This window comes from Aulonocara stuartgranti, assembly GCF_965226115.1.
Source record: "Aulonocara stuartgranti genome assembly, chromosome: 20".
Classification (NCBI taxonomy): Eukaryota; Metazoa; Chordata; class Actinopteri; order Cichliformes; family Cichlidae; genus Aulonocara; species Aulonocara stuartgranti.
Window position 1 is genome coordinate 23,846,745 of NC_138956.1, and position 27,150 is coordinate 23,873,894.

Genomic DNA, 27,150 nt, shown 5'->3' on the forward strand with positions numbered 1-27,150 from the left:
AGAAGGAGAAACTATTTAAATCCTCATTCAGCAGTTACTGTACATTAGAGTAAGATAATGATGTAGCATACTCCACAGCACTTTCTATATGTTGTATGTGCCTTCAGTTTATAATTGGAGAAAGAGAAGAAGTACAACTAAAGCCAAAAGCATAGTCTTTGTCAAAAAACTGACTATATGAGCAGATTAAATATAGAAGACAGAAGATTTTTGTTTGTTGTCCTTATGTATGCTGTATTCTTCTTTGTAAGTCTAACAATAAACTAGCAGACATCTTTACATGCATCTTTATCAAATTCAGTTACAGCTTCTTGTCATTGTCATGTTTCACCTCTACATTTACAGGATAAAGAGGCATGCATCTGCATACAATAATCCTCAGGAGTCTAATCATAGTGACTGCTTGACCTTATTATTAATAGAGACTAAATGGTGAGAAACACCAGTGTCGGACTAGGCTAAATAATCTTCCTTAAGAGTAGCCAGTTTGTCATGTTCCTCCTAATGAGATGCAAGTACTGCAGGTACGCTATGTTTAGATATGTTTTTGTGAGTTAGGAAAGCAGTTTCAACTTCATGCTTGCCAGTGTTTGTACCTGTTTTGCTTCTTAGTTTCTACAACTGTGATGAATAGTGAATTCAAATCCTCTCTTTTTGTGTGTCTCCAGTGAAGTTTGACGACTGCATGGGAAATGAAGGTGTGGTCTTCCAGAGCAGCAACCCCCTCTTTGGCGTGCGGACAGATGGATCCATCTTTGCCCAACGAGAGGGAGCCAACCTAGATGAACCTGTCCAGTTGAAACTGACAGCAAGTGGTCCGCACACACATGTCTGGGAGACTATGGTGCAGTTGGCACTGATTGACCTACCATCATCCCAACAAACTGAAAATGAGGTGAGTTTCAGATTTTATGAGCTCGAGCACAGACACACAGAAATATCATGCTTCAAATTTCAATTATCGTTCCAGAGTTTCTTTTTCCTATCACATTTTCTCCAGTGGTCTGGTGATAGTAACAGCCAAGAATCAGGTCAAAACTCCTTGGGGTTTCAGAGAAGGGGAGAGAGGGGGTGGAGCAGAAAGAAGTAGCAGTGCCACACAGTTAAAAGTGATAGAATCAGACTGCCACAGGGGGAGAGTAAGATTCCCCTCAGCCATAAGCTGTTATTGGAAAACATCCTGTGCCTTGGGTATCCCAGGGGTTCTTGTCTCTTCCTTTTCTATTTAAAAGCTGTCAGAGGTCAGAGACAGAGACTGAGCAGTATGAGCCTAACTGTCCCCATGACTATGGTACCACAAGGCCAGCTCTGAGAGCCAATATCACCCCAAGTGTTATTTACATTAGGCAAAAACAGGGGCCTGTGTTCATTAACTAAGTGCACATCTCACATAAGTTATTGGAAAGTAAATTCCGGAACAGATCAAATCTCACTCACTTAAAAAAAAATGGAAAAAAGGCTGCCAAGGATTCGTTTTTACTCAGTAGACAGTTCTCGTTTTTGGTAAGAAGCAGCCATTATCTGCCAGTCAAATAAAAACACTAAAATGTTGAAGACACTCGTGCTTGTTATAGATGGACTCTAATGAGAAAGGTGTTACCTTTCTGTTACCACAGGGAAGTTCCACCTGATTATAACTTCTTTGAGCTCATTATTTTGGTTTTTGCAACAAACTAAATGTACTTTAGCTGTTTTCTGCCGCTTTCTTCACTGAAAAACCTCTAAACGGCCACTTTACCGGTGAATCAGATCTTTCCACAGCACAAATCAGCTCTGATGGTTCAGACTGCACAGCTGACGTCATCAGATTCGCAAACACAAATACATAATCTGCTCCAACTTGTGCATGGATTGGATAAAAATGATTCAACTTTACCTTTATTTTGAGTTTGCTCATTGCACTTATTTTTGGAAGGAACTGTGCACAGAAACAGTGACCACTGAGAGAGAGGGAGAAATGCCAATTTCTGGCCTTCAATTTTCAACTTCCAGTCTACCAAGCTGGCTATTATTTCTGCAGGTTTTCTCTAATAAAGCAGGCTAAAATCTGCCCTGCATGTAAAAGTGCAAATGCATATGAGCCTAAAAGTTCCCCAGTGATTGTCAGTGTCAGTGTCATCTTGTCAATGTTTAGAACAGGCTTTCACTATCAGGAAATTCTATCATAGCTATATAAAAAATGCATATTATTGGTGCACTGATTATAATTTTCTTGCCCAATTAAAATTTCTGATTTTTCCCCAAGTATGACCTGCCAAAATCAGTTTTCTTTCTAAAACTTGTAACTGTATCTGGCATATAGTAGCAAAATTCGACTTTTTCTCAATGCAATATATGATTTTCTCTGGCAACAGCTGAAACAAATGAAAATAAAGATCTATGCTCCTGGAAGGAAGTGCAAATAATTAACTGAAAATGAGTTGCTGTACACCCCGAGTTTATTTTATATATTTTACTTTATCAATCAAAAGCAGGTGCAATAGATTTATATAAGAAAACAATTATCAGGTAGTAAGATCATTTTCCTCGATGTTTCTAACACCACATAACAGGACATTGACCCTTTTCTCGTTTTCCCATTTGATTCGGGCTCAGAGTTGTGAATAGCTTTAGTTTTAGACACTTTCCATTTATTCGCTTCTTTAAAATGTCCACGTTCACCATAACGGAGGTCGTTAAAGAGTTTGATTAGGTTTACTGTTACAAACTGTTGGCACATTGCCAAACGTTGTGCCCTCACTCTCTGTGAGGAACTTCCACGCTAACGATAATTTATCGCTAGCATGTGGCTTTGAAAGGTGTGCACAACTTTTTTGCCTCTACTCCTGCATGAAAGGGAGCTGCTCGCTGCAAGAATGAGAATCAGACAATTCTGGTCCCTGGCTGGTCAGAAACTTTTAGCCAATCATTGTTGTGATGAAAATAAAAGCAGTGAAACATTTCCATTATGCTAACAATCAGACGGTAGTCATGTGCAATGCTAGAAAATGGAAGCAATGGCAATATGTCAGTCATAAATTCACAGAGCCAAACAGAGAGTGGGATATCTGCTGGTAGTTATTGGGAATGAGTTGAAGAGTGTGTATTGTTCTGGCTCTGAATAGGTTGATCTTTAATTACGCTCTTTTATAGTTAATGCTGGCTTTTTCACTCGACTGAGTTTCAGTACTAAAGTGTCAAAGGTCAAATGAATGCATTTTTAAACGTAATTTTCCACTGAGTCAATTAATATGTATATCCCGAGGAGCAAAGAATAGACAAGCAATCAAACAAGATGGTCAGAGGTCAGAAATATGCTACAAGTTGTAACAAACATGTATGAGGACAGCAGGAGAAAGCAGGGCGCTAAAACAAAATGTGATGTTTCATTATGGAAATGGTGCTTTGTGGTGTGCTCTGTTGAATAATAACTTCCAGATGTCTGGGTAGCCAGGGGCTGGCTGATATCAAAGCATGCAGGGTTATGGGGAGGCAGTGGCGTGGAGGGGAAGTGCTGGGACCACCGCCAGCTGGCTAAGGCTGATGGCACCAGGGCTGTGGGTGGGGGGGAGCTTGGTCGAGGATTGGGGGGCATCCATTTCACACTCAGTGACTCCTGTTCACATAGCATTACTGTGCATAAGCATGTGTGCAAGAATGTTATTTTATTGTGGGAGATTATGTTGGATCAAGTGTGTATTATGCTAATTTTGCGTTAAATTTTCATTGCTGCGTATGCTCTATGTGTGCTTGTGTCTTCGCTTGGCACCTAAAGGTTTAATCTGTGCAGGGTTGCATGCCAGAGAATGTGTGCCCCGTCTGTGTTGTATTAAGAAAAATAACAAAATCTCTAGAATCTATAAAGCTGTCTTTAAAAAGTCTAACTCCAGTTTGCTGTTGCTCCTTTTCCTCCGTCTTTCATAAGAGTTTGAATAAGTGATCACATATCTCTGCTTTTCCTATTTTTCTAAATCTGTTGCATCACCATCCTGTAATTTTTCTATGTGAATATGAGTAAGAAAGAGAGAATCGGAGTTGAAGTTTGATCAGAATTATACCACGGTGAAAGAAAAACCTGCTTAAGCCTTTTGCTGCAGTGGCAGGCAGAGATCTTTGCCTCTGTGTCTCTACGTTTTTATGGTTTTTTTCTTGTTGTGCATGTTTTTCTCTCTACATTTCTCCTCAGGGAACTCACTAGTACCTGTTAGCATGTGTAGATAAAAGGATTTAGAGCATGACTTATTTAGGCAGAGGGAGGTGAGGGGGGTCACATCTGCTTCTGACAACTGACTCCTCATCTCCTTCAATCCATCCCAAACATGTCTTGTTCCACCTCTGCCTCCCCTCACTGCACTGGTGGGATGTGGGGCAGCCATCCCCTGCAGTCAACCCCATGAAGCTTTCCTCTCTCTGAAGAAAAAGAATGCATTTATCCGGGCCTAACTCACATCTGTCTCATTTCGCTCATGCTCGTGTGCACAAACTGGGTTTGTGCACAAAGGCACGTTATGCTTAGCAGACATTAGTTTCTTGAATATGGACTGAATGCAAAGGACCACACTGAGTTTCTGGCAGAAAACTATTTTGGCCGGCAGATGAGACAGAAAACCGTGACTGATACCCTAGTCATGCTCAAGTTTCCCCAAACCGCACAGTGCAGGAAACAGAACATGGTAAAATTTGTTAGGACTAGTCTGCCTCTTGTGCAGATGGGTGACACAGTACAAGAGGAGGAGGGGAGACTGCTGGTTCTTTCTTTTCTGACTCTGAGAATGAGCACAAGCTGATCAAGGATGATCAGGATTTTTGTCAGTTCCAGTGCAGTGGGTTGTACTGTAGCACCCCTGTTGGTCAAAATAGCAAATGCTTCAGTTCCTAAACTGGCAACTTTAGATGGCGAGAATTTAAACACAGTCATATTTAACTAATTCATATATAACTGAACTGCTGGCATAGGTTCACAGTTTACTCAGTTTTTACTCATTTTATGTCTGAATATGCACTGAATATTTTATGATATTCCACTACATTTGATTATCTATTAGAATAGTTGTTTGAACTGTATTTTATTCATATTAAAGTCATCTATACACTTTAGTGGCATCTAATGTAATCAACAGGTCAGATCTTTGATTGGATTACACAATCTTGCACAGTAAGGTTTTTAAAATGATGAGGGTTGTGATGCTGTTTTTTTTATGACATTAAGGCATACTATTAAAAGGTAAGTCATGGAGGTTGTGCTTTACCTTGAAATAATTAGAAACTTTACCACATTTAGTATTTTTTTTTTTAAATTGGCCCTTTTATTTTGCGTGTGTGTTTGATTGTATACACCACTTACACATCAGCAATGTTTCCAACGCCTGGTGTTTTTAGCAAAAAGCTCAATATACATTTATCCATTATCCATGAGCATAAAGACAGCAATTTAGTTTTAGTGTTTTTCAGTTCGTGTTTACAGCAATTTATTGAATATCGAAATCATGAAATAGAACTGACGATTACTATCTGGATTTGGTGGAGAACAAAGGAGGCTTACAGATTTCTCTAAAATATTATGACTGAATACCGATATAATTTTCCATATTGTCTTTTCTTGTTATTTTGGAAATAATTCGTCTTTAAAATTCTTATAAAAACACCTTAACTGTGATATCTGAAGGGGCTGCAGGGCTATTTGTATTAACAGGAGCAGATGGGCTCCTGTTGTGCTCCTTAGCAGATGACATTTGTTTCTGATTATTTTCTTTATTTATTCATGCTGTTATTGGCTAACAGACACAAAATAATGTTCCAAGTGAGGATGTCTTTCCATTCTAATCGAAAAGCTGAATACAATATTAATATTGTCATTGTTATTGCATTTGCAACAATTTTAATGTACATTTAATTTAAAGTTATTTTTTTCAAGCCTTTTCAAAACAGTACTAAAGTGTTATTTTGAAACACACAAAATCAATCATGAAAAAATAAGCTTTCGTAGGACTCTCTCCATAGAAATTAAGGGGGGGATGTAGCAGGCAGGTGCTGATAATGACATGCAGTTCATTAACTGATCATCCACAAGTGTGATCACCTCTTGAAAAATCTAAATTTTGGCAGTTTACTGGTTTGGAGAATTCAAACCAGTAAAGTGCTACGATCTTCCCAGAAGTGGACATCACATCCCAGCAGATTCACCACAAGGTCAGACCATGCAGTACTAAAAGAATTTGCAAAAACATCCAAACGTTACATCTCAGACTCTACAAGAATCAGTTAGCATGGTAAATCTTAAAGTTTTTGGTTGTATAATTAAAAAAAGACTGAACAAGTATGGCTTGTTTGAAAGATTTCTGAAACAATGTCCTTTCCATGGACAGATGAGACCAAAGTGAAAATGTTTGGCTATAATGCTCAGGACCTTATAATCACTGAGTCGATGATCAACTCATCTGTACAGTAAAGTATTGTCAAATGTTACAACATCTGTCCTAAAACTAAAGCTTGGCCAAAACTGGGTAATGAAAAAGGACAATGGTCTCAAGCAGAGTTGCAAATCAATAACAGAAGTGTTTCAGCCAAAGTTCAAACATCAACCTGATTGAAATGCTGCGGTGAGGCCTTAGAATTAACCTTAGAGCTGTGTATAAATGAATGCCTGCAGACCTCAAAGAACTGACGCAATGTTGTAAAGAAGATCACTGTTTCATTTGGACTTTTTTTGTTTTTGTTTTTTGTATGGGAAAAGTGTGGCAGTGATGGGATGTCGCTGGGGATGCAATGGAGAGCTCCACTTTGCTGCCTCAGCTGTCTGTTCTGGGCCCATGGCAAGAGTACAGTGGCATGCTGAGGTCTAAAGTGCTGCTGAACTTTGCTCACTCGGGAATGGATCCCAGTATGGACAACAGACTGCTGCACAGCATGGAGGGTGGTTTGATTTGTTAATTTGCTGACTGAGCTAGTTCTTGCCCTACAAGATCCAAAGATGATAGACAGATTTTACTGTTGTTGTGCTCTTAGAAGACTGAAATAAACAACAGTGAGTGGAACCCTCCCACAGTCATAGTCTTTTTTTTTTTTGCTTCTGTATAATTATTTGTACCTACTTAATTGTTTCAATTAATTATTTAGGGTACATATGATGTGGTGCTGAACTTCAGGCTTAAAAAACTTTCCTCTAAAATTCATAAGAGCACCTTTCCCTCTGCGTTACTTAATGGGCAATTTCATCTAAATTACTAGAACTGACTATAAACTAAGCTAGCTGTTGCTGGACTGCCAACTTCTAGGGACAAATCACACGTGAGGCTTATTCCTGTCCACAGCTTACAGCGGGTTTGTAAGGCATTGTTTCACAACTTAAGCTTTCATGGAATATAATAAAGTAGAGATAAGCAGTGGAAATATGACGTCTGTGGGTTTGTTTTGCTTCCTGTTCTCTTACATTTTTAAGCCAGCAGGAGCAAACGTTGGAAACCAAAAACAGAGCTATGGGAGCTATGGGAAATATTATTAAATATTATTATAATATTGGCCTTTTTAAGTTTAAAGTCTTTCTACAAAAGTGGTAAAAATCTACCAATGCAGAACCCTTAAGAGCAGTAATTTTGTGGATGGTACATTAAATATTTATTGCATATGGCCATGTGGAGCAGCAAATCCAGTCTTTCTTTGAATGTGAATGTGGTCTCCTCACCTACCGTAATCCTTTACCTGTTTAAAAATCTCTCCTTTTGCACTATTACTTAAAGTGCCCTGGATTTCACAGTCCAAGATGTCTGAAGTACAGCACTTGGTTGATGAAACTGAACATGACACCTAAGCCCATGCTCCTCCACACCCCACATCCCTACCCACCCACACAAACACATACACACCATATGCCAGGTTGCTTGACACATTTTCTTTAAAGCAGCCTTAAAAGCTTTTTTCTTGGGCGTCCATCTAATGAAGTCAGCCTTGAAAGCATTGTTTCCGCTGGCAGATACAAGCCAACCCTCTGAGGGACCTTGACCAGGCAAGAACAAACAGAGACAAAGAAAAACACTTTTTATAGACTGCATCATACAGGACCTTCAACTTTCAATATGTGCCAGAAGCCATTGCCATCTTCCAACACTGTAGACTGCTTCTGTGTTGTATTTTATTTTTATTCTCAAATGTCAGCTGCTGGGGAGGAACTGTAAAGCTACACATTTCACAGAAGTAACAGCAATCGAAAAACTCGAAGAAAGATAAACGGCACTAATCACCTTTAATGGAAATACAATGTAACTGAACCTGTTCTTTACTTAGTTATTTGTTTATTTTTACAAATGAGTCTATGATGCTGGATTTTTTATACTCCCTCCCATCACACATGCTCACATGTACACACTGTAACATATTTATTTCCATATTTTAAATGCAAAATTATTAACCACTAGTTAGATATATCCAAAATATTGGTCACTTTGTTAGACACACCTGTTCACCTGTTCAGTAATGCAAATATCAAATCAGCCAATCACAGGGCTGGAATTCATTTAGGCATTTAGACATAGCAAGCAAAATGGGAAACAAAGGTGATCAAGTGACTTTAAGCATAGCATCGGCTGGTCTGAGTGTTTCAAAAACTGCCAAGAAACTGAGCTTTTTTGGCACAACTATCTCTAACTTTTACAGAGAATGGTCCAAAAAAGAGAAAATATCTAGTGAGCAGTTCTCTAGTTGTAAATATTTTGTTCATGCCAAAAGTCAAAGGAAATGGCCAGAGTGCTGATAGGAAGGCAACAATAACTCAAATAAACACTTACTGAAACTACGGTATGAAGACAACAACACATCAAACTTGAAGTACAGGGGCAACAGCAGTAGAAGAAACAAGAATCTAAGGATGCATTTCATCAGAGTGGGATGACATAAGATTGGAAAATGTTGCCAATTTTTTTTTTCTTTACAGTCTCAGTTTCTATGGAGACATTTGGATGGGTGGGGTCAAAATTTGGCATAAACAATATGAAAACACAAATCCATCCTGCCTTGTATTAACTGTTCAAACTGCTGGTAGTGGTGTAACAGTTGAATAAATGTTGTGGGAGATTCACATCACAGATGTGCAGATGACATGATTGTACTTTCTCCATATGTTTGTCCTGTTTATATCTCTTTTATAATTTCAGTTTTTGCACACTGTGCATTTAAATGGGGGAACTGCTAGGTATGGGCTACCCTGTACAAATGAAAGTTGATTTACTTGCCTCAATTAGTGATCCTGGAGGAGACATAACAAAGACATGAACTACAAATTTCTTGCTGTCTGCTGGTGTGAGTGTTTGGTTAGTAAAGTTTTGTGCAGCTGTTTCACCTGCTGGTGCACCATCAGCCTAACACAGCCCAGTGCTTGAGGAATCCATGTTATTGAGACAAGCTGTCAGTACCTACTGACTAGGGGGAGACAGAGAAAAACAATAACACTGCAAGAAGAGGGCAGAGGGGAGCACGAAAGCTAGGGATAGCTCAAGGGACTGTGATTGAGACAGAGTGCAAGTGATGCATAGCTTCAGCTATGATGTTCGTGACTGAATTCTTGACATGTTTTACTATCTTGTAACCCTGAGCTGTGTTGGTAAACTTACCGTCGAACAACTCTGCAGATAGTATCACTTTAATATTACCTTTTGCCACTGGAACAGTAAACACGAAGCTGTAAACTTGCAGATGATGGGCTCTAAACTGTAGCTTTAGAGATAAATCGTGTATGTATAAAGCAATATACTTTAACAGAAGGAATAATATATTTGATAATGAAGGGAATCAGGTGTCACACTAAAGGTTCTACTACTGTAATTTCAACGATTTTTGCTTGTTTTAGCTCATCTTGGAAGGATCTGCAATAAAGCAAATTTTTGTACACTCTGTTCATTGTCTGTTCACAGTCATGTGGTTTGCAGTATTTCAACACAGACATTACTTATTTGATGTCTGTCATAACTCCAGCATTTGATGTTGCTGTTCTGACTCATGGATGAGTTAATGTTCTTTAGGAGATTGAAAATGGGTTCCTTTCACATTTGAGTTCCTTATTTGAGCATCTTTCAAAAAGACAGTTTTGTGGTGGTCATTTCTCTGTGCCTATAGGGATGGTGTGAGAAAAGTGTATGATGGGTGCATACTGTTTGATTGAGGTGTGTGTCTGTGACTCAGCTGTCATTGTCTGTTGAAAGAGGCTGTAAATCCAACTCCAGACACGCTTTCTGTTAATAGGCTTTTTATGCCTGGTGTAAATGACAAAAGGTATGAAGTTTATGGTTTCTTTTAAATATATGCACATACATACTCGCACAGAATTAACATCACCTCTGTCCTGCTTGAGTCTACGCATGATGACACAAAGTGTTTCTCATATGGCGTTCTTCTGATAAGAAATGTTTACATGTTTTAAGAGCCATAGTCTTTTACAATTGCTATATCATTGTTATTGCTCCTATGTGTCTTGGTTAAAAATGAGAGATTTTCTGGAGTAATTCGTGTGCACATAACTAAAGTGAGAATTGTACTGAGTATAAACATATCATTTGTTTGAGAAGAGAAAAGTACTTATCAACAATATGTATCATGGGTGCATATTACTGTCATTAAATTTAAAATGCATTTATTTTTTCTAAAAAGAAAAATAAAGTCTCAGTGCACATTTATAACAATAATCATAATGTTCTTTTTGTGCCATTTTCCATTAAATGACTTTTATGACTTGCAAATTATAGCATTCTTTTGTGTTATCTTTATTTAACACAGCATTCCAAATTTTGAAATTAGGCTTGTAGAATTGCACGCAGTATTGTAAAAAGGACAAATTGTTGGAAAGCTTTTGCAGAAAATCTGCTAATGCTCTGAATTTAAAGCAAGTTTGGTGCATTAAGGTAAATTTACACACCATTTGGCACATGAAATTTTCATGTGGTCTGCCAGCGAATTGTACTGCTGGTATTTCCATTGAGTTTTGTGAAGCGTTAGAAAGACTCCGTTTCTTTCTCACTTATTTTTGCTTTTTTTCTTACTAATACACTGGGGAAAACATTTTTTGAAACCCTGCTGAATTCGTAAGTTTGTTCACTTACAAAGAAATGAACAGTCAGTGGAAATACCGAATATCAACCAAAAATTGATTTATATAGCATTGATTGAAATAAGTATTTGTTCTCCAAGCAAATAATAACTGAATATTTGTTAGCAAGCACAGTAAGACGCTGCTTGTAGTTGGTCACCTGGTTTGCACACATCTGACGAGGGGTTTTGTCACTTTCCTTGGCTTTCTAAATCCTTTTAGTTTCTTGGCTGCTGTTTGGCAACTTATAGCTCCCTCCACAGATTTTCCATAGGATTGAGATCTGGAGACTCGCTAGGCCATTCCATGACTTTAATTTGCGTCCTTAGCCGCTCTTTGCCTTGGTGTTATGTTTTGAAGACCTATTCACAACCCATGTTCAGTCTTCTGGCTAAAGGAAGGAAGTTCTTATCCAAGATTTTACACTGCATTGGACCCTCGGTGCATTAAAGTCATCATGTACCCTTAGGAGAAACATAGCCTCAAAGCTTAATGTTTCCACCAATGTTCTTGACTGTGGGAATAGTATGCATTTCTCTTCCTCAACACATAGCAGGTTGAGTTGCCAAAAAGCTTGATTTTGGTTTCATCTGACGCAGCACATTCTCCAAAACATTCTCTAAATCATTTAGATACTCAATATCATGTCATGTGCGTTATCAAGCAGATTTGCAGATTTCAGTCCATTACAGCGTAGTGTGTTACCAGTGGTGTTCTTGAGGACTGTAGTGCCTTTTGATCATTAACAAACTCCTATATAGTTTTACGCTGCACCCCGTCACCTTTTCGTGATCTTCATCCCCTTACGAGGCAAGATCTTGCATGGAGCTCCAGACTGAGGGCAACTGATGTCCATTTTATATTTCTTCCATTTCCAAATAATCGCACCAACAGTTGTCACTTTCTCACCAGCTTCTTGGTTACAGTCTCGTAGCCTGTTCCAGCCTCGTGTAAGTCTACAGTCTTGTCCCTGACATTCTTTGACAACTCTTTGATCTTGCCCATTGCGTTGGAGAGGTGGGAATAGATGAAATTGATTCTGTCGACGGGTGTGCTTTATACACATAACAAGCTGAGATCAGGAGTGTCTGTAATTGATTGTGTGCTTGAATGTTATGTGCACCACACGGGCATAGAGACAGTTTTTGAGAGCCAGAATTCTGGTTGGGTTGAAGTGCATCAAATCCTTATTTCACTCCATGACATGCAACTTTTATATAATCTGTTTATTCTGGATTTTTTTTCACATTCTGTCTCTATAAATTAAAATAAAACCACGATAAAAATTAGACTGTTCAACCTTAAAATATTTCCCCAACTGTATATACAATTATTGTGTTAAATTTTTTAGTTGCAAAAAGGTTTTTGGTTGACTTCTTTTTTCTTTATCCAAGCTGCCAAAACTCCAATTACTTGCAAAAAGACTTGTTTTTTGCCCAAGTGAAGGACTGATTTGGCGAATGATGAAATGAATGGATGAATGATCTTGTGTCTGACTGGGTCCATTAGATCTTTCAAAATCATTGCATTGTGCACTTTGTTTCCATAGCAACTTCAGATTTCTCTGCAGAAATACTAGTTAAAGGACAAAGAGTAGATACCTCCTTATATGTAATACTTGTTTTTATATTTAAAAAAAACAAACAGGTGACAGTGACAACTGCCATCTTAGCTGATGAGTTTGATGTTTTTTTTAAGGTGATGATTGATCATTGCAGCTACAGCAAGCTCTCAAAAGCTGGTACCCAAGAAAGTGGTTTGACATACAGCTAACTGCTAAAAAAGCCTTGACATTTTCTTAGTGAAGAGATAATAAAAGATTTCAAAGTTCACAGAGATATAAAATAAATATGCTAAACCTATAAAAATGTCTTTTATCTGCAAAATTGTGCTTTGTCTTTTAGCATGACATCAATTACTATTGTAGCATCCTAAGTAAAACCTTGTTGTTCTGTCTTTAAGGTCACAGAGAATGAAAAGAAAGTTGCTGGGAGAAAAGAGAAGAAGGAGGCGGTACAAACACCACCTCCTGTCATCATGTTCCCAGGGTCCGGTCGCAACATCACCAAGGGTCTACGAAGACAGAAGAGGGACTGGGTAATCCCACCAATCAATGTGGCTGAAAATTCTCGAGGACCGTTCCCTCAGATGCTTGTCAGCGTAAGTGACAGATCTGATTGGCCGCGTCGCTGATGTGTTCTTAATTTACAGCTGGGATTTCTTGAGGGCATTTAACAAGTAAGGCTGATTGGGATATGTATAATGGATGGTGATAAATAACAGAAATACATTAGCATAACTAGTTTGTTTGCCACATCCTTGCAGATGATTATGCTGTGTTCCCCTGATGCAGCTACAGCCACAATGCCTTACGGTATTTAAACAGCCCTGATTGACCCTGAGAAGTTTTCCCCTTAGACACCTAAACAGCAAACTCTTGCACAGTGTGAGGTCCCATAGGGTCACAGTGAAGCTAATGATTGTTTATTCCTTTTTTATGCATCTTTTCTTTCCTTTATCAGGTTATTTCAGAAAGGTTGCTTAAGGTTCAGTTCTATTTTTATAACTGTATAACAATGCAATTTGTCACAGAAGTTTTAGTGAAGCCTCTTGTTTGATATGAGAAGAAAGCATGAAATCCTGCCATTCTCAAAGTCAAAAGAGTAGAACAGTATTTCTTTTCTTCTGTGCCCTAATAGGCACATTAGTTTATTGGTTTAGAACTTCCTGTAAATAAAGAAGCAGCAGAAAAACATGAAGAGTGTATAACCATGTCTTTGTTTAGCATTCAAAATCAGAATTCATCAACAATTACAGATGGAAAATTTATTTCTGTAAAACCTTTGCTTTTTTGATAAGGCTGTAATTACATGCTATATATAAGTGCTGCATGTCGAAGGTTAGAGGCTGAGCCCGCACACCTGTCGAATAAATTAATAAATAAATGTTTAACTTGCTGTGCAAAGGCTTGAGTTGCAGGAGGTTTAAAATTCAGGGATTCTGTCACAACAGAATGTGTGGTTTGACTCGCTCATAGGCAAGCTCTTGACTTTAAGATTGCGGTGCACGCTGTAACTCATCAAAAAACATTCCACAAGACTGCTGCTTTATTCGCTGCTGCTTCTTTCCTTCTCTCTTTATCTGGAATATCTAGCCATCAGCTTTTCCTTGCTGTTTACAAAACTCTCATAGTTTATCTCTTTGGGGTTTAAAATTGTGCAAAAGAAGCAGATTTTTCCTATTGTTTCTGTTCTTTGTTTTTCAACTGGGTTTCATCCAGTCCCCAGGGAAAAGCCTGGGGAGCTACTTGAAGGAAACTTTTTTTTTCTTCCATAGTGAAACAAAAACATCAAGTCAAAGAGGAAGGAGTTTGTAAGTCTGTGTTTTGGAGTGAGTGCCTCTACAGCTGGACTGTGTCCCATCAGCCTGGCACAGTGTGGCTTTCTCATCTGAGCCTGCTGAGCCCATGAGTAGTGCTACACCAGCAATAAACTGGCCAGACAGTTCTTCTATTTCCATGAGCTGGTCAGAACCAGAGAGAGACAGAGGAGATGGCGAGGGGGAAAGAGAGAGAGGGTATCAAAGGAACATTTGGAAGCATAGTTTGCAGCCAAACACAATTCACTTTGTGCGGTAAATAGGTCCGTCAGGGGCTAGTGGATTGCTGAGAGCTGAGCGTTTCGAGCAGAGGAGAAGTGATGCGTGTTGATGCCTCTGTTGGACTCTCAAGCTCCCGTCTTTCTCTTTAATGATGACTGGAGGGCAGGAAAGGCCATACTGAGAGCTAGAGATTTTAACAAGGACACAGGGGTGGACGGCATGGGGATAATTTTGCCATACTTATTTATCTGCTTAGTCCTTTCTAATAACCTACTTTGTCCTCTGTTGAGAATTCGGGCTTTTATGCATCTGTTTCTGTTTCAAAAAAATGAAGCAAAAATGCATATTTTATTCAATAAAAAAAGGTCTCGAAGCAGCGCTTGGAGTCTTTCGGTCGCCCTTCAGTTGCACCATTACTCAGTGTTCTGTGCACTATGGCTGTGTGATGCTACTTCTAATGGTCTGTGAAGTCAGTCTCTTCCTTAATGGGTTGTTCTGTCATCCAAAGCAGCACTGAGTGACATGCAGGCAGTGGCCTTCCCGACCATCCTAGTACTTTTCTCCCTGCCCTGGCCGAGTTGCCATCAGTTGGACAGGTGGGGTGACAGCAGCCCTCACCTGTATCTCTGCAGGTCTACAGCACTGTCACTTTGATCACGCTAGCACACGATTGGGCAGGTGTCAGGACAGAGCCCCTACTGATTGGCCTCGCAGCTCGCAGCCTGACATGGCTCGAGGGAAATGTTGACTGCATAGGCAAAGTTATGGCAGAACTGTTCTCCTATCGGTCTCTAAAGTCAAGGCAGTGACAGTGGAATGTTATTGACTGAATTTTATTAATAGCTGTGCTGAGATGACGGCTTCAGAACCCTGCACTCCCCTACTGTACATCAAGTTGTTGTGTACATGATATCACTCTGTGGTTGAATGTTAGACCTTATCAACCTCTAGTGTCAGAGTTGTGAGACTGAATGTAGCTATTCTTCCTTTGCCGATAATGGCCAGTAGTGCTTCCTTACAACAAATGGGCATGAGCGCTGCATAACTTGTAACAAAAGGATAAAATGGAAGGCTAGCAAAGAGAGCAATTGAAAGGATACAGGAATACTGTTAGCACTGTTCTAGACAAAACAAAGAGATCCAAAAAGCCTATAACAAAGAGCGAGCAGAGTAATTTTTCACAATAAACAGGTGTTCTCTGTCATTTCTTTCTTCTATGGCCAAACTTCCATCAATAGTATGTAAGGGACATTGATTTTTCACAGGGGCTTTTTGAAACCTTTCATTGATTCACACACTTCTCCTACAGCAGAGTGGCATCGATTTTTTTTTTTTGCTTGGGTAAATAAAGACTCAGCGTAACCACCCAACTCCCCCCAAATCCCTTATTCGCCCCAACAATTGCTTAACCCCACCATTAGAACAAGCATCAGCTAAAAAAAGAAGAAACCCCTGATGAAACAACAGCATAGATAACGAGTAAGACCATTTATGATTAAATGTCTGAAATGGTTTGGGTTGTTTGTTTGTTTTTTTGTTGTACTGCTTCCGGTTGAAAATAGCAAAGAGTATAAACACTGGTTTTGTCAGAGTTGCTGGTTGCCTGACAGGCAAGGTTTTAGTACCACAATGGAAATATTTTTTTATCCAGTATCTTAAACCTGAAGTCTCTGCAGTGATCCAGTGACAGGTGCTGTCACCTAGGTTAGACCCTCTTGGTCAGCTTGGCCCTTTCTGTGTGGTTCTGCCTTGTTGGACTTCTTTCGTCAAAAGATATTTATTTTTTTCCACTTATCCAATTCAGGCTCACAAACAGGCCGAAGCCTATCACAGCTGCCATAGGGCAAAGAGTAGGGTGCACCCTGAACACATAGAGACAGACAACCATTGGTACTTACACCCAGGGCCAGGAATTACCAATTAACTTAACATGCATGCATTTTGACTGTGAGGGGGAGTCAGAGTCCCCAGAGAGAACCTACACACAGGCAGTGAGAGAACCAGCTGGTGGCTTTAAACCCAGGACCTTCTTGTGCTGAGACAACGGTGGTAACCTCCGCACCACTGTGCTGTCTGGTTAAGGACATAGGTTAAGTTGATTGGCGCTTCTAAATTGTCAGTGGATGTGAATTAGATATTACTTAAAGTGCATAGAAGAAAGCGTATGTCAAGATGTGATTTGCAGTTTGATGGACATTGGTCACTAAGATTTTAAACTTCTTTATAAATGCCAGTACAGATAGTGACAGTGATCACACAAATATTGTTGCTGCATTCTTGACTAGTGTTAAAACATAGTGGGCCTTTTTTAAAAGGTTGTTCTCTTTTTCATCAGATACTTTGTAGACGTTTTCACCATAGCTTTTGTTGTACTGTAAGTTGCTATCCTTACTGCCTTTATCACTACAGTTGTTCCTCTCTTCAGCTCCAGCAAATCAATCATTCCTATCTGACATAAAGCGCATCACAGTTGAGGTGGCAGGGTGGGGATGTCACCACAGGCAGCAGATTTAAAACCGTGCTCCTGGGAAATAGAGATCTTTTACTTGTCGCTGATAGGCTTAATCAGCATTTTGTGAACTCGGATCACAAAGGCATGAATGTAAAGGCAGTCAATTTGCATAGAAAACTTCCACACTTGAGCTTTAACATAGTAGACACAAATAAGGAATAGTGAGGTTTTGTTTTGCTTTTTTTTCCCTGGACATGTTCTGGATTTGTGTGGACTACAATGAGAAATGACAGCTTGTGTGAATTAGCACGCTATGGAGGTGTGGCACGCACTGTCACCTTTGGTTGGACTTCTCTCATTTTTCTTTAGTGCTGCCGTTTTAGGTCTTTAAACTCTCAGCCTCATAATAAAAAGCATTTTTCAAAATATGATCAAAAGATGGAGTCAGGAAATAAAAGCCTGCGATGAGAATGTAATCAAGTAATCGTGCATCAGAACGTCAACATCGCCGGTGTCAGGGCAGATGTGGTCACACCCCAAGACAGTCTGTAGTTATCCTTGTCCTCACTCTTCTCTCCCCCTTTCAGCGTCTCTTGCTTTTTCAATCCTTTTCTAACCTCCACAGCTCTGGGTAATATTCTAGTGTTTTGTTTAGTGGAGATATTGTTTTGAGAGAGAAGACATTTATTTTGCGAGCTGGACTCAGGGATGTGAAAAGAGTGCAATTTCAGCTAAACTGTTGTTTTTATTGGATAATATTTCTTTGGAAGAAAATTTTTCTGTCTGCTGGCTCTCGTTCAGACAAAGAAGCCAGATATTCCGATAAAGTGCGGTTGCATCCCTTAGTAACCACAGACATTATATTGACAGGAATACCACGGTGAGAAAGAGCAGCGAGGAGAACAGTAAGCCAAACAGATGGACTCTTGTCTTCAGTCACCGATATGATCAGAAAGCCTTTTATTGGACATCATAGTTGATTTGTCATTTGTTTCAGTATTTATTGTAGCTATTTATTTCCTGCTAGTAGATTTAGACCCTGTAAGTTAAACGCTGACAAAACACTGACATTTGTATCAGATTATTTGTGTGTTGCAGTGCATCTGGTTATGTTTATTGCACTCGCTGCAGCACCTGTGCTCCATTTTCTACATCTCTCTCTACGGAGCGTGTTGAGAAGCGTTTTTCGAGCAGAATGAGAGAACTCCCCATCGCACCCCACCCCCGAGGTGTCTCAGCTTTCTCTGCGTACATTTACCAGTGATTAATGACTGCTCCGCTTCACTAACAGACACAGCAACAACAACAACAACACCACCAGAAAAACAGACAGAAAAAAGAAAGGAATCTTAAAGAAAATGAGGGACAAAAAGTAGGGACTGTTCCTCATTGTATAAGTGAGCTGGAGCTAATTGCACTGGCGAATAGATGGGTGGATATGACTGAGAGAGAAGGGAAACAGAAAGAGGGACTGTAGGGCTAGACCCGGATCAGAGGCATGTCTGTGTTTAGGTCTAACAGATTTCCTGGAGAACTGCTGTTCACAGCCTCTTCCCTTGAGTCTAATGAAGCCTTCTGGCACTTGCCACCCCACCACCTGGCCAACACCAGCACTGCACCGCTCCAGTCTTCCCCCTTCATCTTCGCTCCCTCCCTCCTGCCGAGACATATGCTCACAAACACACACACATTCAATCACAAACAAACATACGGATGCATACACAGGCACAGAGAAGAATTACTTGTCCTACACAGAAAGCAAACAAAGGATCAGTAAAGCGCATGTGCTGCGCTCTTGCCTTTGTATATGCTCATTGTTTGGGGTTTTGTTTGGTCGCATTTCGGCTTTATCCCTGAACAAAGAGAAGGGAAAGCAAAGCCAGAAAAACAGGACTCCATCTTGTTTTGTTTTGTTTTTTCAACCTAGTCCACCAGAAACAAAACCACAGGATGGTGAAACACAGGGATGCGAGTATTTAAGGATCACAGCCCAATCCAGAGCTTGGCCACTAGGAAACCACATTGGTCCCCATATGGAATGATTTATAAAAGTTGAAATGCAGAGGCTAAATGAATTCAGGCTGCAAAAACATTCAAATTTGTGGCTACAATAATTCCATCAAACACATGAAAAGTATGTGCACAGCTGTATATGTACTGGAGCATTTTATATTTGCGTGCCATGTTTTGTCTCTTATTATTCCATTGTTCTGATGCATCTACAGTATAAAGTCTGCTAAAGGCTTTAGCAGACACACACACACACACACACACACACACACACACACACACACACACACACACACACACAAGCACATTCTATCAAGCTGGAGAAGAAAAGAAAGAAACAATAAATGTTTTTCAGATAAGGGTGGCCCTCCTACAGAGTATTAAGTGGAAAGAAAAGGCAGCAGCCTCAGTCCAGGATGGAGAGCACGAACAGTCATGTCAGCATTTCATTTGTGCTCATTTGTCTTTACGCTGTAACGCATCTTGGCCCGTTTTAAACTCTCATCTTTTTTGTTTGATTTCACTTCCCCGAGAATTCACACGAGGTATTTCCTTTCCAAACCCCAGCTGTGAATTTTCTTCCAGCACAAACATCCAGTGTTTAGTGACATTGAAGATCATTTTGCTAGAAATACAGTTTGATATTTTCTCATGCTCTTCTTTTTGCTCTGCTCTTTAGAGAATTGCTCCAAGGATGGAAATGGCACTCAGCTGGTTGGCCTGTCTGCCACTTTAGTGATTGATCGATCCACCACTTTGGTCCAGACTTGAACATACCATTACTACTAGATGGATTATCATCAAATTTTATGCAGTCATTCATGGCCCTCAGACAAGCTTATTGATTTTGGTGATCCTCTGACTTTTATTTTTGGATTGTTATTTTTTAAATAAAATATCTCAAACTATTTTCCCTGATTGCCAGAACAAGCTTTTACATCTCCCCGGGATAGATTGAAAAGCCTTTCATCTCGTAACCTTTCTTGTTGTGCCATCGTTTCCATTATAGTTCATCCACAACTTTGCCTTAAATACTGTATATCATATCCCTTTCAGCCTCCTCCTTTCTATTTGCGTTCAATGCTAATTGGTCAATTTCATTACACATTAAAATAAGGTTCATTACTCAAACACCCAAAGTGCTGCATGTGCATGTCATGGTAAACAATTTATCTTATCTACTTAATAAAAAATGATCATCGCAAATATTAACTCATCTGCTCATGCACAGCTACATCTACCTTGGGTCATGCAAAGGTAAATTGGAAGCATTCAGATATAATTCAACCTTTTATTATTTTTTTCAATGAGTTCATGTGACAGCTGGGACGTAGCTGGATATCGAGTTACGATGGCACGAGTAAAACACCAAAGAAAGTTGAAAGTGCTTTACATTGTTTCTCCTGCTAATGGAGTCTTTGCGATGGAAGAACACCCTCACTGCTGTCTTTTTTGACAGGTCAAATCATTAATGAAACATTTGACCATAAAAGCAATTTGACGATCTTCTGAACAGCATGAGATCTCAATGCTATTTAAAAAGGGGTGAGCAGCTACAGTCACATTAATTATCTTATGCAAGGAGGTAGTGGAGGACAAACGTGCACTATGAAGAGAAAAGCTTTAAAGATTCTTTAACAGAACCATTTCAGTATGCTTAGTTATGATTCTCATGAATAATTCCCGACATTCCTCAGAGACTCCCACTCTTTGTACAGTAGTCTTGTTTTGGCATGTACCCTGTGAACTTCATTTCCTTTCCTCTAGTGAAATTAGTGCAATCAATGTAATTACATTTATCAGCACTAGGAAATTGAATCTTCTACAGTGTTCTGGTATTGACTGGAAAACTAATTGTTCCTACATTTGTGTATTTGTCAACAGCATTTGGCCTTTGTTTCATCCTCTGCTTAGTAAAGTGAGACTGAAATTTAATTTTCACTGTTTAATATCTCATTATTTTTAAATTAGTGGCGTGAAGTCCTGGTAAACATGTTCATCAGGCATACACAGCGGGGTTTGTTTTTCAAGAGAAAATTTTCCAGCCGTGGCCTTGTTGCACACAACGAGGCCCAGAGCAGCTACTACTAAGGCTTAGCTGTGAGAAAAAAAAACAAACAACACAAAACCTCCACCTCAGCCACCCACTCACTCTTGCACACGCACAAACAGCAGACGCAAAAACACACACATATTCACAACCCCAATGTATTCCTCTCTGATATGACATCAGGCAGCACCAGGCAGGCTCCCTCCTGGGTTCAGTTGGTGTTAAATTAAACAGTAAATCATCTCACCAAAAGACACAAGAGTTATGTGTGAGTCAAGGGCAACAGTTCTAGGCTCTTTAATAGGAGATGAGGAGGACTTTATGAAGGAGATAAATAACAGCTTAACAAACAGCCTCTGTCTGGTCCCCTGGAGGTTGGCCTCGGCGACCCTGTGGATCAGTAGGATGAAGGAGAGCCAAGATTCTGTATTTCTCTAAAGACATGAAAAAATAATGAGGAGTAAAATTGGAAGAAAGATATTCAGAAGGGGACACGAGGCGGTGGGGACCAGTAATGAAGTGTTGGGGACAAAGGGTGGCTGCGATTGTTGGTCTTATGAGGCAAGGTCGGTCGAATGGAAAGGACAGGTTGACAGACAGGCTGGCGGTAGAGCAGAAAGGAAGTTACAGAGAGAATCACGCATGCAGACAAGTGGGTCAAGCCGGCAGACAGATGAAGACAAAAGACATGCAGATGCAGACATGGCAGTTGTCCCGTCAGGTGATGCTTTCCCCCCACCTCAGCTCAGTTATGTCGGCATGTTTTCCCGAGAGACAGACATTACGACATAAAATCAGATTCATCATAAAGCAGCAGCTTTTACAGGGAGTGAAGAAAGGAGTAATAGTGAGGAGAAAATGTCCTTGGGCATGTTACTGAGTTGAATTAAAAACGCTTTGGGATGCAAGTCATGTGATGTAATATTCTTATTTTATTCAATGTGCTCGTATTTTTCCATTTCCTCATATTTAACTCTCCCCCCCCCCCCCCCCCCTGAAAGTAAAATGTGAAGGAAATCAAAATTGAGGCCTGCACAAGAATAATCTGATCCCATATACTTTGTCACTTACAATAAAAGGTTTCAGTCAGAACCTTTTCATGGAAGCATAATAGATACTGTCATGGGATGATCTTGTTTTTGTACAGAGGCAACTGTGCACACAGACAAGATCACAAACAGACACACACAAAGACCTGGTACAAGTAGGAAAACGTGGCTGTGTACGCTTGTAATAAAATTGCTCACAGTGCAGTAAAATCTCCCACAACCTCTCAAGATGAAATAGCTCCTATGATAAACAGTTTAGCACCAGACCAAAGAAAAAAGTTTCCAGGTTTAGCATTGTGTTTCACTTGTAAGTATTGCTGGGCAGTACACCCTGTTGATCCTTATACGTTTTTATTTGTTTTTGATTTCCAGGAGAAGAGAACATTTACTCCTTTGGCTCCAGTGGCGGCTCCTGAAAAAAATCTCAGGGGGGGCAATTTTTATGATATCGACTAAAATGACCCATTTAATGAGTACATCAAACAACACAATTTTAATTTAAATTTAAAATGAACAACCATATTCTGGCCATTTGTATAGATTTGTAAAAATGAACAACCATATTCTGGCCATTTGTATAGATTTGTAAAAATGAACATGAACAGATTTTTTTTTTTTTTTTTGAATGAATGAAAAATAACTATTGAAAACAACAACTGTAAACTGATTGGGGGGGTGGGCTAAAGAGAGAAAGAGAGAGGGATGGAGAAAGAGAGTAAATATGGTTAAGGGTTCTTATTTGTACAAGAACTTTGCTCGTCTGTCTTTCTGAGTGGCAAATTTCTCGATGACCCTGGTGTTGAAATCAGGAAGTTCTTGTGTGAGTTTTTTCTCTATGGACAGCATAGCCAGAGCGTTGAGCCGATCCTGAGCCATATTGTTTCTCAGGAAAGTTTTTATCCTCTTTAAAGTAGAGAAACACCTCTCCGATTCTGATGTTGTCATTGGTGTGGTGATGAGGATGTTAAGAAGACTTACAGTTTCGGTGAATGTGTCTTGAAGGTTGTTTTCCATCAGAACCTGATAGAGCGCCAGCGCACCACTACAACTCTGAAACTCCTCGTTGTCGTAGATCAGGGACAGTTCTGTTTTAAGTCTGGCTTTGTCCAATGAGGGATAGGCTTCCACTGTGGTTTGTAGTGCTGCATCTGGAAAATTTTTGCTGTGTTGTTGGAACAAGTCTCCTTGCAACAGAGTGGCGCTGACAAGGTGCTTGGTGAAAGAAAACCTCTCCTTGGCATGGCTCATAATGGTGTCGCACACCTATCCAATAATATATAATTGGTAAGAGTTAGATTCAGTGGTAAGACTTTGGCACATGTCTCATGTTAATCATTATTCTGAAAAAAAAAAATCTGTCCATAACAAAACAAAACAGTCATGACCACTATATCAAATGACATCTGACAGCATCGTCATTAGATTTTATCTGATGATCCGATTTAAATCAGACCAAGCAGCTAGTGCTTACCTCCAGTGCCAAATGGTGTTGCCTGTCTTCCCCCAATGTTCTCCGTCTCTTTGTGGGTGGGTCTTGAACAGGTCCCCTGTACTCCTCATCCACAACCAGATTAGGAAGTGCCTCCCTGATCCAATACATAAGTTTCATTAATGGCTTCTGAAAACTGAATAGGGATATATTAACCAAACACAAACCAAACAAAGGTTGTGTTCTAATTACCGGGAATTACCGGATTTAATTTTAATAACCGGACCTGGTTTAATGGCTGGGGGAAAACCAGTGCAAGTAAATAAAGGCCCTGGCCATAATTTCAGGAAATAGCCTATGGTATAGGCTACATCAAATCATTACTGGGAATATACTTCATCAAATATACTTAATCAAATATTTTTCATAAAATTACTTCAAAGGCTGATATAAATCAAAATTATCTGAATTCCATTAAACATTTAAGTCACAGAACACAGAATATATGCAGAGAATTTGATAGAATCTATGCATAGATAATTAACATTTGTTCTAGGTTACATATTTATGCTTTTATGCCTACCTGATAGCCTGCATGCGGCTGATGAATGTCTGGGTGATCCCTGCGATGGTGACAGAATCGATGTTTCTCTTCTGTAGGTGGTTATACAGCATGTCTACATGTGGCATTATCTTGTGAAACAAGGCCAGGAAAAAACAGAAAGCTTCGTCTTCCAGCATTCTCACGAAACCACCGGCATCTCTCTTTGTAGGGGCATCAAATCCTTCACTGTTACGGATGGTCTGAAAACACCTCACCAGATCGTTTTTATGTTCATACACTGTATTCACAGCACGACTGTTGAAGTTCCAACGGGTTGCCGATGCACTTGGAAGTCGGTGCGCCACCACCTCGTCAAGCACTGCAGTCCTCTTGCTCGATTTAGTAAAAAAAGAAGCGAATCCTGCTATGTCGGAAAAAAAGTGACTGATTTGAGGGATGTGGGAGGTTGCTTGTTGCATTACCAGGTTTAACTGATGGGCATAACAATGTACGTAGTGAGCGTTAGCATAAATGTCCTGTATCTTACGCTGCACTCCTCCAGTGGTACCCCTCATTACAGCGGCCCCATCGTAGGCCTGGGCGATCAACTTTCTCTCTTGTCCCTGGGGGAGGATGAAGCGCAGCCTCTCCGATAAGGCACTGGCTATTGCATCTGCACAAGCATTGGGTAGCTTGATGAATTCAAAAAAACGCTCTTGAATACGGTTTCGTTGGTCAATGTATCTTAGCACCATGACTAACTGACAGTGTGTAGAAATGTCAGTGGTTTCATCAGCTTGAATGGCTAAAAACTTCGCTGCCTTTACTTCTTCCACGATCCTTTCTCTCAGAACTGCCAACATGCAATCCAGGATCTCGTTCTGGACTGTTTTCGAGGTGCCTTTAAATACAGTAGCATTTTCAAGGTGTTGCCTCAAGTCGTGATCAATTGATGCCATCAAGTCGACTAAACCTCTAAAAATCCCTGGATTGTCTGAGGAATCACTTTCATCATGTCCCCGCATTGCTAGCTCAAAAGCACCACAAAACTTAATACAATCGATGATTTTAGATAAAATATGACGGTTTTTATCTACCTCTTCGTTGTGCCTTCTTAAAGCAATCCGATGTCCATCATCTAGCTGCGCCGCTATGCTAGTTTTCCCTAGCACAGCTAGCTTTACACTGTTGTCCATATGAACTCGTGAGCTTTCATGTTTCTTGATTCGTTCGGAGAGGTGCTTTAAGTCGGTTTGTCCAGATTGTGTCCACGTCAAATCACACTTGTCACTTTTGAACAGTATGCACGGGAAACAAAAAAGTGCATTAGCTGTTCCACAGCCTGTCAGCCACGACTTGCGCTGGAACCAACTCCGACAAAAAGTCCTGTTGTATGCTTTTGACTTCTCCTTCGTTGCCTGGGTTAGTTGAATTTCGGGCTTGTCAGGTCCCAACTCTTTAACTTGCAGTTTTTCTGCCATTGTCCTTCTGGCAAAAGGGTAGGTTAGAAGCGATCTAACCGAATTTGGGGGAGGCTGTGCCTCAACCGTTAACAATACCGCTGCCATCGTCTCTCTCTGACCTTATAGCTCACTTAGGCTACTGACTGAGGTAAAATTCTAGAACAGCAAATCTTCGCGCGTTTTCTGCAGGGGCGCAATTTTAAGCGCCCCCAAACCATTTAATTCAGCGACGCTGATAGGTCAAATATTTATTATTTTCCCCTGGCAACCATTTAATGATAGGCTATTTCGCTGCATATCAAGGGCGCTTTGACGAGCGCCCCAGAAGAAGAAAAACACCGTTTGTTGGTTGAACTTTAATGAGTCAGCTGGTGAAAATGTTAAAATACGCCTGGCTGTATATGGGCACACACATAGTAAAACTATCATTGATGAATTTTTTAAAAATATATATTTTTACTCCTCCACATTTGGGGGGGCGGAGCCCGAGCGCCCCCTATGGGCCAGCCGCCACTGTTTGGCTCAATAAAAGATTTAACGCCTCACATTGTTCATAAAACCGCAATGTCATTGATGCATAGCGCTTTGCACAGCGCCTTGCATCACGGCGTATAGCAGCTGAGCTTGCTGGTGCATTTCCAAATTTTCAGAAATGCTTTCCTGATAACTTCCGGGAAAAGAAAGAGGTTCGGAGAAAGTGGCCTCTGTGGCTCTAAACTGTTTTCTGATTTTTATCAATCAAGGACTGACAGGCCTGCTACTTGTCAAAAAAACTAAATCTTCTTGTACACCAGCCATCTGTAAGTCATCCTTATGGTACACGTGCTGTGCTCATGCACCAGCAAAAACCCACAAGCACGGATCCGCAGACACACATGGCTGTACAAACACACACACACACACACACACACACACACACACACACACACACACACACACACACCTCTTCACTCTTCCAAGGTTCATTTGTCAAGATGACAGCTGGACTCTTGCTGAGGAGAAGTTTGCCAGGCAGAATCCCTCGCTTACTTAGTGGGAGCCAGAACATCCTGGGAAACATTCTGACACACAGAGGCTGCAGAGCCATCGTGTATGCATCTTTGTCTTTGCATGCATTATGTGTAAATGCACAACTTTTCCAAACGCCCAGCAGCACCATTGCAAGGTCCAGCCCCTCTTCAGTTTCTGCCTGTGCTTGGCAGGGGCAGACTTGGCAGGGAGCAGCACATTTTGTCAGGCTTCCAGTCAACATCAAAAGTGCATACTGCTCCCGCCTCTACCCGAACACCTTTCCTCTTTTGCCTTTTTACTCACAGCTGTTTACCTGTTTACCTTATGATATCTCCAAAGGGTTTCTCCCCGTAGGCTTGGAAGGAATGTACTGTAAGCGTTTTCTTCCAAACAGCCCTTCAGCAAAAGTCCACTAGAAATGCATCTATGCAGTGATGTAACTGGGTGTTTCTTTGACAGAGAAAATTCAAGACAAATTTCTCGCGGCATATC

General features: G+C 40.2%; 2 protein-coding genes across 3 annotated transcripts in view; one reads left to right on the top strand and one right to left on the bottom strand.

Moving 5' to 3' along the window:
* The window catches only part of LOC309697354 (cadherin-4-like), a 255,100-nt gene that overhangs the window by 164,023 nt on the left and 63,927 nt on the right, over nucleotides 1–27,150 (top strand). Inside the window, exons 4-5 of the mRNA XM_082519216.1 lie at nucleotides 669–895; nucleotides 13,013–13,210. Of these exons, the coding sequence (XP_082375342.1) occupies nucleotides 669–895; nucleotides 13,013–13,210 (425 nt within the window). The remainder of the gene's footprint in view (nucleotides 1–668; nucleotides 896–13,012; nucleotides 13,211–27,150) is intronic.
* LOC309697356 (zinc finger MYM-type protein 1-like) lies at nucleotides 22,632–26,157 on the bottom strand. 2 transcript variants are annotated; one of them, XM_082519219.1, is made up of 3 exons: nucleotides 24,224–26,157; nucleotides 23,683–23,797; nucleotides 22,632–23,474 (listed from the first exon to the last, which is right to left on the bottom strand). In XM_082519219.1, the coding sequence occupies exons 1-3, from the start codon at nucleotides 25,750–25,752 to the stop codon at nucleotides 22,947–22,949; spliced, it is 2,172 nt and encodes a 723-aa protein (XP_082375345.1). In that variant the 5' UTR covers nucleotides 25,753–26,157; the 3' UTR covers nucleotides 22,632–22,946. The 2 variants fall into 2 exon arrangements, with proteins under 2 accessions (XP_082375345.1, XP_082375344.1); XM_082519218.1 differs by having other exon boundaries at nucleotides 23,683–23,836.